This window comes from Cyprinodon variegatus, unplaced genomic scaffold (genome assembly GCF_000732505.1).
Source record: "Cyprinodon variegatus isolate N-32 unplaced genomic scaffold, C_variegatus-1.0 Scaffold58, whole genome shotgun sequence".
Classification (NCBI taxonomy): domain Eukaryota; kingdom Metazoa; phylum Chordata; class Actinopteri; order Cyprinodontiformes; family Cyprinodontidae; genus Cyprinodon; species Cyprinodon variegatus.
The window spans coordinates 415,438-430,408 of record NW_015150511.1 but is presented as its reverse complement, the minus strand read 5'-3'; the positions used below and the strand labels follow the sequence as shown (position 1 = coordinate 430,408).

The 14,971-nt window shown below is 41.8% G+C and overlaps 3 protein-coding genes across 3 annotated transcripts in view; 1 reads left to right on the top strand and 2 right to left on the bottom strand.

Moving 5' to 3' along the window:
- The window catches only part of srsf7 (serine/arginine-rich splicing factor 7), a 7,722-nt gene extending 3,060 nt beyond the window's left edge, over positions 1 to 4,662 (bottom strand). Inside the window, exons 1-7 of the mRNA XM_015371469.1 lie at positions 4,535 to 4,662; positions 3,036 to 3,216; positions 2,780 to 2,959; positions 2,637 to 2,711; positions 2,374 to 2,568; positions 2,262 to 2,291; positions 2,142 to 2,186 (exon numbers count right to left, since the gene is read on the bottom strand). Of these exons, the coding sequence (XP_015226955.1) occupies positions 2,142 to 2,186; positions 2,262 to 2,291; positions 2,374 to 2,568; positions 2,637 to 2,711; positions 2,780 to 2,959; positions 3,036 to 3,216; positions 4,535 to 4,562 (734 nt within the window). The 5' untranslated portion in view covers positions 4,563 to 4,662. The remainder of the gene's footprint in view (positions 1 to 2,141; positions 2,187 to 2,261; positions 2,292 to 2,373; positions 2,569 to 2,636; positions 2,712 to 2,779; positions 2,960 to 3,035; positions 3,217 to 4,534) is intronic.
- Positions 4,553 to 7,335, top strand: gemin6 (gem nuclear organelle associated protein 6). Its single transcript, XM_015371471.1, has 4 exons — positions 4,553 to 4,672; positions 5,813 to 5,901; positions 5,940 to 6,090; positions 6,751 to 7,335. The coding sequence occupies exons 1-4, from the start codon at positions 4,587 to 4,589 to the stop codon at positions 7,151 to 7,153; spliced, it is 729 nt and encodes a 242-aa protein (XP_015226957.1). The 5' UTR covers positions 4,553 to 4,586; the 3' UTR covers positions 7,154 to 7,335.
- Positions 7,336 to 12,711: 5,376 nt separating this feature from the next.
- Positions 12,712 to 14,971, bottom strand: part of LOC107082681 (son of sevenless homolog 1-like) — a 26,201-nt gene continuing 23,941 nt past the window's right edge. The window contains exons 14-15 of the mRNA XM_015371468.1: positions 13,891 to 14,012; positions 12,712 to 13,600 (exon numbers count right to left, since the gene is read on the bottom strand). Coding sequence (XP_015226954.1) covers positions 13,112 to 13,600; positions 13,891 to 14,012 — 611 coding nt within the window. The 3' untranslated portion in view covers positions 12,712 to 13,111. The remainder of the gene's footprint in view (positions 13,601 to 13,890; positions 14,013 to 14,971) is intronic.

Genomic DNA, 14,971 nt, shown 5'->3' with positions numbered 1-14,971 from the left:
TACAAAAAAAAAAAAAACTCTGGTTGAGCCAGAAATGGCCTGTTTGTAAACCCTGCTTGGGGATTTATTTTTATTCATTTGCTAACCAACAGTTCCCACCGATAGAATATCATGAAAATCTGAAGAAAGCCTGCTCCCAAACTCACCTTCCCTGCTTGCAAACTGTTTGTTCTCTCTCAGATTGGAGCATAATCATTGTTAGACAACCGTTTCAGCCAATAGAACGACAGACGTAGGTGGGGTACATTGTTCCCCTTGTGTTACTCCTATAGCTCTGCTTAAATGACTGTGTAAAAAATATGAAAAATGTCTGAAACTAGTGATAGAAATAATAAATGTTGATACAAAAGTGCTGTAGACTTTTCATAACGTAACATAGCTAAAAATCTAATTTAAATTAGTAGCCAAAAAGAAAAAAAAGAAATGAAAAAGGGAAAACATTATAAAAGGTATTTCTAAAATCATCAATGAAAAATTGCCTAATGCCCTTTAAGAAGTAGAATTAGCATCTGCCCTCTGAATAGCTAACTCTTAGTTTTATTTACCTCACTTTTAGTGGAGTAATAATGATCAGAGCACTCTCACTTTTTTTGCACATAAAGAAAACATTTTCCTGGCTTTCTATGTAAAAACAATGGAGTTTAACCCATTGATATATTTATTTACTTTTCACTTTTATGCTGGGAGCTCTGTAGAAGCAGAGATCACGACTTGCATGTAGTGACAGCTCCTGGATCAGCTTCTCTGACTGGTTGACGCTCAGCGTCCTGCTGAAAAAACTTTAGATGTCCCAACTCGAGCGTCCGCCACTCTAGATGCTGGAAACGCAGCAAGACCCGATGCTCAAATCGGACCACTGGACCTCTCGACGCTCCTCGAGGCCAACTCCCAAACTGACCTGACACTAAAAAAAACTGTTGGTATCAACGCAAGGCTGCTAGACTGCTGTTCTGTTGGTTTCAATGGCTGCTAGGCGATGATTCAATTCCAATCTGAGAGAAAGAAAAAACATCCACAAGAAGGAACAAGAGGACTACATTTCTGCCAGTCACCATATTCAACGTGAATCGTTTTCGGAGCACAGCAGCTCTGGTTGGACTCGGATCACACTAAGGTTGCATCATCACGCCAAAGTGGTGAACTTATAGGCTTTAAATGGAAAAATAAACCAGTATGGTGGTTATTTGGTCAGTACTACCCACGTCTTCTGTTCCTTCTCATTATCCAATTACCTCACCTTTCTTTATTTGGATCTATCGTGGGTCAGAGAGTTCAAATATTTTGTTTTTCAGTTATTTTTATTAGATTTTATAACATAAAATATACCTGTTTTTTTTCCATCTATGTCATGTCAACCAAGAAAAAACAGGCTTAAATTGGAAGGCAACCGAAGGCATTTCAACACCTATCCAGGTGTCGACTCGTATCAGAGCCCAACCAGAGGCAATAAATCAATAAAAATCAATAAATAGATTTTCTATTAATATATATATATATATATATATATATATATATATATATATATATATATATATATATAAAAAAAATTAGATTAACTGGATTTGTATGGACAAAAATTAGATTCGATTTTTAAACCATATCGGCCCAAGTCTCCCTCAGCATCTAACCCAGTTTTCTCCCGTGACCCCAGTGGAGTTGTCCAATAACTTTACTAATAGACTGATGATCTGCTTGATAAACAGGTAATCTGACTGATTTAATGATAATCTGGGCAATAAACTGGTAATCTGACTCATAACCCAGTAATCTGCCTGTTATAAGTGATAATCTCACTGATAAACCGGTAATCTGATTGAAACAGGCAGTCTAACTGTGGAACTGTTAATCTAACTGTCATACCAGTAATCTGACCAATAAACTGGTAATCTGGGCATAAACCTGGAAATCTATTACACTGTTAAACTGGTAATTGGACTGAAAAACAGGCAATATTATCCATCCTTTTTCACTTGTTTAAATAAACACATAATCCAGGTTTTAAAAACCCGGTTCAGGTCTGAGCTATACATCAAATGTGAAATGATCAGTTGGGTTTGGGCAGTTTTTAAAAGTAGGCGTAGCCGAAGCTGTTCCTGTTTTGGTGTTCGGTCTTATCTCTTTACCAGAACCTGTGGTCTCACCTTCTGGCGCGAGATCCGGAACGAGAACGACCCATCGATCCTGACCTGCAGAGAGATGAAATCATCAAACTTTGCAAAGGTGAACGGCTCACCGAGCATGATCGGAACAGCCACACCCACCTGCTGCGGCGCTTAGACACAGACCGGGACCTGAAGGGAAAAGAAAAGATTTTTTAGGGGGGGTTGTAATATCACCATGACAACATCAAAGAAAAAAAAAAGAAAAACTTACCTGGACCTCCCAGGGGAGCCAGAACGGAACCTTCTAGGTGACCCAGACCTGGATCTCCTAGGTGACCCAGACCTGGATCTCCTAGGTGACCCAGACCTGGATCTTCTAGGCGACCCAGACCTAGATCTTCTGGGTGACCCAGACCTGGATCTTCTGGGTGTGCTAGACCTGGATCGGCGAGGGGAGGACCTGGATCTGAAGACATCACAGAGATCAGAGTCCAAACCTTCTGGGCCCAGGACCTACAGCTCAGCAGAACTTACCTCCTTCCTCTGCTTCGGCTGCGACTCCTGCTGCGAGAGTACCGCCTCCCACGGGATCGGGACCGGGAACGGGACCTGGAGCGGATCACATCATGAGAAGCGGAACAGATGGATCTTGAGGCATCACAGTTGTGAAGCAGCACCTGCTCCTGTGGCCGCGGCGGCCGTAGCGATGGCAGTCATAGGCGTAGTGGCCCTTCTGTCCACACTCGTAACACTTGTCGTCGGGATCAAACGGCCTGCGTGGCGGCGGCCTCTCGTACCGGGAGCGCCGGGGCATCCCGTTGGACGGTTCCACCCGCACCCGGCTCCCGCAGATCACCCTGAAACATGCCAGCACCCAGTCAGTCAGCTGAAGGCAATCCGGAGGTCACCTGTGATCGTGTCTGCGATACAGACTTTCCATCCAGTCCTCGCACGGCGTCCTCAGCGTCCCTGGAGTCCTCAAACTCGACGAAGGCGAAGCCTGGAGGGTTCCTGGCGATCCAGACTGTTCTGAGGGGCCCGTAGTACCCGAAGGCTCGCTCCAGCTCAGCTTTTCCTGCCCCTGTCCCCAGGTTCCCCACGTACACCTTTGATTCTGCATAAAACATTTGAGAGGAGCAAACAGGTTCAACAGCCAATCAGACAGAAGAATCAGAGACTAACATTCTCAACATGATCGCATCAGACCAGGATGCTGATTGTTACAAAGTAACGGGTCACCTAAAACCGAAGTTCATTTTAAATCAGTCTTCATTAAAGGAACGTTTTTTGTACCGGCTCCTTTTTAAGAACAGCTTTTTACTGACTGTTAGAGTTCTGTAGCTTTTTCTACCCGGTCCTCTCTGTCAGATCCAAGGCTGGGAAAAGATGTAAACCACTTTCTTAAATCAATCACCTTCAGTTGTTCTAGCTCCAACTCCTCCCCACCAGCAGGACTGATTCAGACTGCGGACGGAGAACAGAACCAGGACATGCTGAGGTCCAGAGAGTCTCCAAGTGTCTCATCAAACCTGTGGTACTTTGTCACTATGGTAACAGTCCTGCATCCAATCAGCCGTTTAAAACTTGATCCCATCAGTGGGAATCACTTGGTTTCATCCTTGGCGCTCTGTTGGGTCAAACCGTTCAATTTGGATCTCCTACCTTAAAATTTTATCTCATCAAACAGATGATCAAAAAACAAACAAACTGCAAAATCAGGATATTTCACAAATTTTTTTTTCACTGATTTTCGGGCCAATACTTTATATGAAGTTTATGAGTCCCAACTAAACGCACCATCAAGACCCCAGGATCACTGCAAAATATCCAGAACTTAATCACTGGATGAAGGAAAACTGCTGATGCCGGGGATGGAAAACTTTCCTCTGAGCAAAAATCACATCATCAGAACAATGGAAGAATGTACGGACCTTCTCTGCTTCTTAACCAGAACTCCATCACCACAAGCAATCTATAAATATTTGGACAAATATAAATAAATGTATCCCGATAAGCTACTGTAACAAACAATGATGAATAATGCGTTTCCGTTCAGGTAGACGTTCTAACAAGCAGCTATTTCCGTGACTATCTTAGCTTGTTGCTGTAATTTCCAGTCCGCCTGTAGGTGGCAGTATCTCCTGACCTGTTGGCTATAAACTGAACCAGACTCCGTTCTAATTCCTGCAAATTTAACTACTTGCTTCTGCCAATCAGACTCATAGATCGGTACTCCTAATCGATTAAAACAAGCACGGCGAGGAACACCTGTGGACACGTGCGGCAGGTACTACAGTGACGTCATAGAAGAGGATTAGCCATTAGCTCCGCGCGTAGCTCGCTAGCTCCGATAACTCTGCTGAATGCAATGGGTTTGTACCAGGAGGTTCTACAAGCAGGTACCGATCAGAAAGGAAGTTAGGGTAGGTTACCTCCTCCATAACGCCCGAATCGGGACATTCTCACTCAGGTTGGTTCCGATCGATGCGGGATCGAGTTAGCTCCCCTGTTAGCCGCTCGCTGATCTTGCACAGGAAAGAAGGCATGGGTCTTCCGGTTGGATTTCCAGAGTAAGAGTCTGAATAGAAAAACTTTTATTTTATAATGTTTGTAGTTGTAGCGGGTGTTGTGCTTATTGGAAGTTATGTTTGTTTCAAATTACTTTATTCAGATTTAATCACATCTATCCATTCAAATCCTTATCTTCTTATGTGATTATGTCCTTATATTTTTTATATAAATATATAAAAATATTTTCTAATTTTTATAAGTTTTCCAGAACTGTAGTTACAGTCAGGTAACAAAATGTTGAAATTAACAGGTACAAATCACAGATTTTTTCTAAAACAAAGTAGACAGTAATAATATAATAAAAGGAAAGAATATAATAAAAATGAAGGAATAATGGATAGAGCAATAAGAATCAGTAAAAAAAGATAAATAGTATACAGTTAGGGATTCTCCACATGTTTAGGCTCATTTATATACTTTAGAAGTTTTACAGCAGTTTGTTTTTCCATATTGTTCAATGATGAGTAGAAATGTTCTTTATGAAAACCTATAAAGTTTGGACTAGATTTGTAAAATCCATTTTGTGAGTATAAAAAAAAATGTTATATAATCAATTGTGAGGTCATATCAGTGGTTCTTCAAAATGTAACCGTAGATTATATTTTCCATTTTCAAAGCTGGGATTGGAAAATATCTATAGATATTTTCTGGCTGCCTATATGCAACCACCAATTCCAGAAGGCAGCTGTGTGCTGCTCAAAACAAAACTAAAATAAATGCAACAAATGCATGTGAATGCATATCAAAATTAAAATAAATGCTTTTCTTAAGCCATTTGGAGTCCATGCAAAAGCTTGTTCTCTTTGTAAGTGTTATTTTATTTTTTTAAATGGAAAATATTTCGTTTGTACGGAAGAGGATTATGGTCACTGAAATTTTTTTTTAAAAGTTGACTGATTTTAAAATTTTATTTCAGTTGAATATGGGGGGAAAAAGTCAGCATTCTGACTTTTATGTCAGAATGCTGGCTTTTTTCCCATATTAAGCTGAATTAAAATGTAAAAAATCATTTAACTTTTTGATTTTGATTCGAATATGCTTTTTTCAGTGGCCCTAATTCTCTTCCGAACATTTGAATTTCATTTTCAATCCAAAAGAAAAAAAATAAACTGGTTGGTATTGCCGCTCCCGACCTGCAGGGGGCAGCAGAGGCTCACAGTGCTGTATAAGGCGGAACTGTTGCATTTGCCGTGTTTCACCCGGACGACTGCTGAGGTGGTGCAGCGCCGCAGCGGCGGTATAACTAATCAGTAGCGGGCTGATGATCGATCAATGATCACAGGAGCGTGATGCAGTGTGGGTGGCTTCAGTCAGGTCCGCAGCTGTGGCTCAGCTGCGTCCACAGACAGGTGATGGTGAAGGCGCAGGGGGAGGAGCACCGTGGGTGGCTGCTGACCGTGGATCCGGTGTCCCGCAGGTGAGACAGGAATAGATGAATAGATGATTCTGTTTGGTTTCTTGCGTGTGTTACGCCCCCCTGGCTGGGTCTATGGGGTATAAGGGACCAACATACATTTAGACAGTGAATGAAGGAGTCAAAAAGGCATTAAAAAAGTTTTATTCTGCCATTTTATTCCAAAATAAACAAAACAACCCTAGAGAAAAAGAAAAGTGGACTTACCTTACACAATATAAAACCAAAATATACAAACCTATGAACTAACCTACCTAACCAACACATAAACAGGAGAAAATGGGTTAAACAAAAAGGCAGCTCTCCCACACAAAAACCATCCAAGCAGGTTTACATGGCAGTAACTTAACAGCCCATTAGATTCTACAATGAACACAGAGATGTACGGCAGGCAAATGGCCCAGAAGTAAAGCTTCACCGGCCTTAAATAGGCTTCAGGTGATCTTGATTGGGCTGAGACTCAGGAAGCAGCAGTCAGTCTTAAAGGCGGAGCCTAAAACAGAGCAAGGTGTTGATTGGATGCAAGAACAAAATAACATCCATCTTGGGGATGTAACACATGGATGGCCTGTTTGGGTCGAACCTCTCTGTCCTCAGATGTAGAGAAAATGAGTCATTGGTTCTGTTTCATTTGGGATGATGTGGTTCCGCTTCTTTCTGCAGCGTGGTACTGCTGGACCTGCGGGCGGAAGGTGCTTCGGTCCGGGTGGTCATGGGCCACGCTGTGGAACATGTGGAGGTTCTGCAGGAGGCAGACCAGGAGACGTTGGAGCGGATCCGCTCCTTCTTCGTCCCCCAGGAGACCCTCAGCCTGGACCCAGAGGAGCTACAGAGGAGGAGGTCCGGTGTCTGCGGGTGGCTCCAGAAGAACCTGGTTCCTGTAGAAGAGGACGGGAATGAGCTGAGGGTGGCGGGGGTTCTGACCATCAGAGCTCCATACGGAGCTGAGGACTGCAGCAGCTCTAACCAGATCATCCTGGACCGAATCCAGAGACTGATCCAAGCCCAGCCCGACCCACGCCCAGAGCCTGATCCAGGTCAAAGTGGAATTACATCCATTCACTGATACAAGTCCAACCAGAACCAGGTTCAAAGACTGATCCAGGTCCCGTTGAACCTGGCCTTATTGACCCTTAAACCCACTGGGTCCCGGTTCTGTTTCTCTGGACCAATAGACTCTTTCTTTTTTTTTTTTTTTTTTTTGTTCTGGATGTGGTTCTGATTGGAAGATTAATAAATCGGTTGTGTTTGCTAATTAGCGTTTGTCTTGTTTTACTCTATTGGTAAAAAGCGCCCCCTTGAGGCCATCTTGTGATCGTTCAAAAGTGACTTTTCTTTAGTCTAGTAAATTAGCCCCACACGGCAAATAATTTTTGACTGCCAGTTGGTCTAGCCTCCATCAATGCCCCAGGCCCTAGAACTGGCGGGCCAATCACAACGCAGAGATGTGTTTTGAATGTCTGGATGCAAAGCGGGCTGGGTTTAAAGGGTGTGATGACAAAGCTGCTCGACGCTGGAGAAAGCACAACAAGGAAGATGGCAACGACTATTGAACAGCTCTCATTTGACTCAGCTTTGGAATCAGATTTGGAAGGATTAGACTTGGGGTTTTCATTGAATAGTGAGCAGGAAGAGGCTCTACGCTCATTAATTTTTAAAAAGGACGTATTCGCCGTTTTACCGACAGGCTGTTTGTTTACACTCCCCCATCATCTTCCTGTCGCGATTCCTACGTCACAGTCAGTTACGCTCATTGGTCAGAGCGTTGGCCAATAGGAACAGACATGGTTTGAAAAACAACGGGTTGTTCTCATCAACAATCTTCCAATGTCTCATTCATCGGGGCCAGACTAAATTACACATTTGATCTCACATTTAGTCTGGTTTATCAGGCTAGCATTTTTTTGTTTATCTCTGGTCTTTGTTTCCTATGACGGAATATTAGAGCCAGGCTAGAGATTTTTTTTTCTATTTCAAGAATAAAGTCCTAACAATAGGAGAATAAAGTTAAAAACTTACAAAAATAAAGTCGCAACGAGAATAGTCATAAAATTATGAGAAGAAGGTCATAAAATTACGAGAAAGTCGTAAAATTACGAGAATACGAGTTTATTCTCGTAATATTAATACCTTATTCTCGTTATATTACAACTTTATTCTCAAAATTTTAACAAATTTTAAAAATCTGGTCTGGCCTTAACACTGTCGTAGTTTCCTGCTAAATCAACAATTTGGTTAAAAAAAAAAAACGAAAAAAAAAAATCAAACACAGTGAACTCTATGCTAAACTGCAGCCAAAGCCCAATTAAAAAACGCCAGAATGCAGAGATTCTGTCCATTTTTATTCTTCAAGCGCAGCAGTCACAATGGCGTTTCTTTCTTTTGATGCCAAAAACTACAACATCCATTGCTTCAGTTTTTCCTGGACCAAAGCGTCCTGGAAATGACGTCATTGTTGGTTTTCTTTTGCGCATGCAGATCAGTTTGGTGCTTAAACTGGTCAAACTGGAATCAGCGCCGAAGAAACAATTTAAAAGTAATGTGAGCAACCTTCATTGTCTCTACGCTGCCATCTAGTGGTAAATGAATATAGGCAAGTTTTTCTTTTCATTTTTTTTGGCTTGTCAACTTCAATTTAATATTTGTGTGATGCCAATAAAGCTTTTTTTACATGGCCCCAGTATGATCGGATTTATGATGCAATGACAGATCAATGACAAAGTGGAAACAAACGGGGAGAGCGCTTATGCTCTGAGAAGGCATGTACCCAGTTTGATCCCCAAAGCTGGCACTCTGGGTCTTTGAGCAAGACCCTTAACCCCAAACTGCTCCCCAGATGCTGCACAGTGGCAGCCCTCTGCTCCCCAAGGGGATGGGTTAAATACAGAGAGTTAATTTCTCTATTGTGAGATCAATAAAGTTCAATTTCCATCCTTTTTCTTTTTCAAATGGAGGGGATGATTTTGATTCGAATAGGCTTATTTTACTAGGGACAGGTGTTTGATTCACTGCTATACAGTGCCGGATAATCCAGGCCCAAAAAGTAAAAAGCTGGTACAGAGATCTGTTTCCAACATTTGTATTTCTAGCTTCACAACACAGACTGGAAGCTAATCACCTCGTTATTAAACGGGAAGGAAAGATTTGTCAGGGATTATACCTTCTAGACCTCTGCTGCTTTTAATATGTTGAGTTCCTCTTTGTGGAGGCATGACATACCAAAATAAAACAAGAGAATGTGAAGGGAGAATCGACAGCATTTTGCTGCCCCTTCAAAGCCAGGTCCTGAACATCATCACCTGCATCATTGACACAAGCCTCGATGCGTGCGACAGTCCTAAGCATCCGTACACACTGAATGATTTCAGTTTCCTAAAGATGATAGAGGCGACTCTGGCACCCTAATTGTACCAAACCAGTTTATTGTTGAGGTGAATACTCAGGTACTTCAAACTTTCCACTCAACGACTCCTTGCACCCCTCCCTGGATGTTCATCTGTGGATGAGGTGGCGTCCTTGAAGTCGATCATCTCCATCATCTTAATAATATTCAAACACCGATGGCTGGTTTCACAGAAGTCCATTAAGTCCTCAGCTGACTGATATGCAAAATGTACAATGAACTGTAAAGAGAACTCTCCGTTTTGCAGTTAATGTTCGTGGTGTAAAGGGTGAAAGAAAGTAGTGAAAAGAGAGACAAGACCAAGACTTTTAGGGTCCGAGACTAAGTCAAGACCAAGACCAGTGCCAGTATGTGACAATACAATGTGAAACAAGATCAAAATCCCTAAAATTGATATTAAAGACCCACAATCACATAAAAACACCTAGATATTTAAAACACAGAACTGGACTAAACATAAACATCTCTTAAGTAATAAGTTGGACGTAGTCCCTACTGTCTCAGATAGTGAAGCACTGCAGAACTTACATTGTGCTTTATGCTTTTTTCTCTCAATGTTGCTTTACAAATATATTCTTTGTGATTTAAATAGCCGAATTTTATAACCGATGATTTGGCCGACATCTTATCCCGTTCTCAGACAACCACTTGTGACTATCAATCGAAGTGCTGCAGCCCGTGCACAGGTGAAAGGGGGTGGGCGGGACAGCGGTAAAAAAAAACAAAAAAATGTTTTTAAAAAACCATGAATTTACCAATGAGACAGGTTATTGCTTGGATTTGAATCCAAGCATCCAATAAAAAGAAGGATCTTAAATAAACTGATAATATTCTGATAATTAGCGTTATTTCCAGTTGTGGTCTTGAAATAAAATGCAGAGTCCTCAGCGCCCGAGACCGAGACAAGACCGAGACCGAATGCGGTTAAGTCCGAGATGAGACCGAGACCATCAAAAAATGGCCTTGAGACCAAGACCGATCTTGAGTACTACAACACTGGTGACAGGACAATACCCTGCAGGGCCCTAATGGTGCAGAATAAAGCTTCCGATTCACAGCTGATCAACTGGCATAATGTGGCTGGTCAGTGAGGTGGTCCAGGCCTCTGCAGGGCGTCCAAGGTGGGGCTCACCTTGGGCCTCTCCACGGTAGTCATCAGGCAGGAGGTCATGATGACTGGCCTGTAGTTCCTTGAAATGAGTCGTTTAGGAACCAAAAACACACAAATGTTGCACAAAACATGGGCCTCAGCGTCCAGACTGAGGCTAAGGTTCCACATGTAGCTGAAGACAGAGTCTGCAAAGGTTCTTAGCAGCCGGCGACTGATGGAATCAGGTCCTGCAGCTTTCCCAGTAAAGCTAAGTTGATTGATCAGCTTTCATTTTCTTAAAAACCCTGAGTCTTCACTTTCGTCAAAGAGCCTTCATTCACACGAAGAGCTAAATGTATTGTGCTCTATATGTGCAAAAAAAAGTAGAACATAAAATATTAACTATTTTTGTTATTTTTTTGTTTTCATATGTTGTATAAAATACTAATTGAATAAACCAAAAAATATGTTTTACATATTAAACCCATTTTTAACAAGAACAAAGAGAAACCTATTAGGTTACTGACTAAAAAATGACAAAATATGTCACTTTAACATAATGTCAGACTATTTGCCACTTATTTTTGATGAAGTGGAAACTAAATATGATATATCGCTGTTATTTAGTGTCATCCAATAATCTATGCAGGGAGAGATGCTGTTAAAGCCTTTTAACAGGTTGTTCTGGTTGTTTCCAGAAGAATGTTGAACTTGGCTCAATGAAGTGCATTAAATCACAAAAGCTTTCTTTATCTACCTTGCTAACTGCTAGCATGTCTTTTTATCATCATGTTGCAACTGTTTTACGTAAAACCCTCCACATTTATATCGTCATATCCTATCCTTCCAATCACAGCAGAGAAGTTACGCTAAATGGGTGCTATTACGGCCTTAACTTTAGGAGTGTTTTAAATGTTTACATTTACAAACAGAAACACGGAAAGTTGATTTAGCATTCTTGATTAAATTTAACTGTAAATAAACTCAGACTCTGGATCAATTCTGGCTTCTGCTCTAGCAGGCTTCCAAACTGGCTTTACTTCTCTTGCAAACACAAGTAAAGCTCCACCTAAGAATGAACAGCAGTGCCCTCTAGTGGATAAATGCAACACTACAACACTGACAGAAATTCTAACTCTGAAATCTCACAATCTGCATAACCTGTTCCACTCCACTCTAAACCGCCTGCAGCCTCTGCGGTTCTTCCTGTCTTGCTTCACTGAGTTCCTTGGAGCTCGAGAGCATGCACGGTTTTATTTATGAATTCAAAGGAAAACAATACGAGGTCACAAACCCTTAATTTAATGAGATAATATAAACTCACCATCAGTATCTATCATTTTCTGCCCAAACATTTAATGTTAATTGTGGATCTTTGTAATAAGAATAATAAGGAGCATACAAAAGTGGTTTGCTCTCCTTACAACTCAGCATCTCTTCATCCATGCCTGCGATAAGAAGTTTATTTTAAAGTTTTGAAATGTGCTCTTGGAACTTGTTTTAACTGGATTTGATTAAACTTTTTAGCCTCTGTGTATAAAATAAATATTTTGATCGACATGACAAAGCTGCTTCCTGGTATGTTGAATTACCAATAGTTTGCATCCAATAATTTTATAAACCAGTCTCAGTTTTTAGGCATATATCAAAATTATGCTCTAATTTGTAGTTAGTGATCTGTCGTTACCATATTTTAATTTGACAAACCAGATCTTCTCAACATTCTTTTTCCTGTTTGGTGCCATTGCAATTGCGGCTCTTGACCTGGAGTCTTCCAACTGAGCGGAGCAAAAAATAGCTTGGCTCCGTATTTTGCCGGTTAAGGATGGAGAAGACGTACGAGGACGGCGATGTGCAGAGGAGTAGCGGCGGATATGCAACAGTTCTCATTGACATTAACATGACGGCGCAAGTGCTCTGCATGACGTACGTGAGCGGTAGAGAGTGGAGGATGTGGAATCTGGGGATAAGCACACATGATCAATAATTTGATTAAACAAATTTCCATCTAATAAACCATTAATCAACAGTTAATCATAAGTTTATAATTATTTACATCACTAGTTGACACAGAATCCCCCTCCCAGAGGGGCAGAAAAGTAACAACAGGAATCCAGATCATAGACAGAAACATTTATTCCCTTCTTTGTTTACATCATCAACAACAACAACAATAACAAACAACACCGGGTCCACCAGAACCAACAACAGTACCTCTTAGGTTCTGGACCAGTACCTGCAAGCTGTGAACCACAGTTCTCACAGTCTCCGTTAAGCCTCAGGTCCAACCAATTTTGATCCGTTTCATTAGGTCCAATCAGAACTGATCAGATTCCATCAGATGCAGTCGGCGCTGATCCGGGTCCCACAGGTCCCAGCTCACAGATGAGGAACAGAAATGAAATGACCACACAGAAAAAGTCTTGAGAATTTTGGAGTAAGAGCACGCCGTTGGGTCCAGTTTCAGTTTGGTTCTGACAGGATCAGAAGCTGCTGGGGGGTCAGCTTCTTGTTCATTCTGATCCAGTTAGCTATAGTGTTTCCAGCTCTGCCTCGTTCACAAGATGTCCAATCACAGAGCAGGGGGCGGGACCAGCAGCAGGGACTTGGCTCAGAGATTCTCTTTTGTACGTCTTGGGAGGCAGTTTGGGGACGCTGTGGCGTGGAGGTACTGGGGGGCCATCTAGGGGTGGGGAGGGTAAGGGCATCTTTCTACCTGTGGGGGTGAGTGGCACAGGGGGGAGGGGTGGGGAGGAAGACAAGGCTGTGGGGGTGGAGCAAGCGGAGGAAGTAGAGGATGTGTTGGAGGGAAAGAAGGCCTGAGACAAGAGTTCACAGCGAGAGCGGCCCTGGGGGGGAGGGAGGAGGTGCAGGGGGGAGCTGAGCGGCTCTCGAGGGGGCAACAAAGGGGGGCTGTCTGGAGGAGACGAAGACAACGACGAAGAGTAACGAGGGGTGGGGAGCTTACATGTGGGCTGTCGAGGAGGCACAGCAGGCGGGCTCTCCAACTTGGACTGGATCTGGAGGAGCAGAGGGGGCAGAGTTAGGTAGAGAGGAGGAGCACAGAGGAGGTGTAAGAGTCCGTAAGAATTCATCTAATTCAGATATAAAGATATTAAAAATGGTTGCTAACTGGTGATTGACAGGTCAGGTCAACTGGTGAGTGATGGGTTAAGTTGCTAACTGATGACTGATGGGTGCTTTTGCTAACTGGTGAGTAACTGGTTAGGTTGACTAGTGAGTGATGAGTTAATTTGCTAAATGCTGCGGGACTGTTTGCTTTGCTAACCTCTATTGTGTGACTGGTTACCTTTGAGGGGGAAGACTCGGAAGGAGCTGATTCTGGTCTTCTGCGTGGAGGAACAGGAGGAGGGATGGGGGTGTCCTCTGACACCCGACTGAAACTCATTATTGAGGAGACAGACGAAGACCCTGGGGGTGAGTACAGGTACAGAACCAAATTAGAACCACATAAAGAACAGTTTGTTAAAAATGACAACACAAAACAAAAAAACCTTTTTAAAGTTAATGGTTTGATGAGTTAGGGACAGACTAACCGGTCCGGCTGCTGACAACACAATGTAATTAAGAGGATAAGGCAGCTAAAGTCTGTGCATTCATAAAGAGACATCGCTAGGCCTCTGTCAGGAAGAACATTGCACGTTTCTTCTTATGTTGCTAGGTCACTTTTAGGGAAATCCCTCAGGAGAACATGAGGAACCAGTGAATCCTCTCAGGCAAGTCCATTAGGAATAATATCGCAGGAAAAGAAAACAGCAATTCTGGTGTTAATGGGACTAATAAATGAAACCCAGGGATAAACATAAATCATCACAGACAGAGAGCAGATGGTTTCCATGGAGATGAGTAATAATCAAAAAAGACAGGTCAGTGCTGGGTGGTGCCATTCTTTCAGTCCAAACCAGAAACTCTTATTTCTAGGATGAACCCAGTGAGTTCTGATGGAGAAAAAAAAAAAAAACTTAAATCATTTAGAAGGTTTTTCATCATCAAACCCTCGATAGATCCATCAGGATGATCTTATATGTTCTATCAGCACAAATAACGGTCAGATGATTTCTGTTTTTAATCAATTATTTAACATCCATGGTGGATTTTCTCTGACCGATTCAGGATCAAATACCGCTGGAACCAGATCTTCACATAAAGTTAAAAACACCAGAAGAATTAGTTTTTTTTTCTTTTTCTTTTTTGCTTTAACGTAGGATGTTTGCAAACATTAAGATATATGGAGAGAGGTTTTATTCAAAATTATTCAAATAGATACAACTATTAATAAATCATTAATAAAATTCCATTCAATAATAATAAAAATATTTTATTCATTTATCATTTTAGTTATTTATTCATTTATCATTTTAGTTATTTAT

Bases quoted from the DNA above. Each gene is read 5' to 3' on its own strand.
- gemin6 (XM_015371471.1), top strand. From the start codon at position 4,587: ATGCGGGATCGAGTTAGCTCCCCTGTTAGCCGCTCGCTGATCTTGCAC. The intron at 4,673-5,812 runs GTAAGAGTCTGA...CCCGACCTGCAG, and splicing joins CTTCCGGTTGGATTTCCAGA to GGGGCAGCAGAGGCTCACAG. The intron at 6,091-6,750 runs GTGAGACAGGAA...TTCTTTCTGCAG, and splicing joins GTGGATCCGGTGTCCCGCAG to CGTGGTACTGCTGGACCTGC.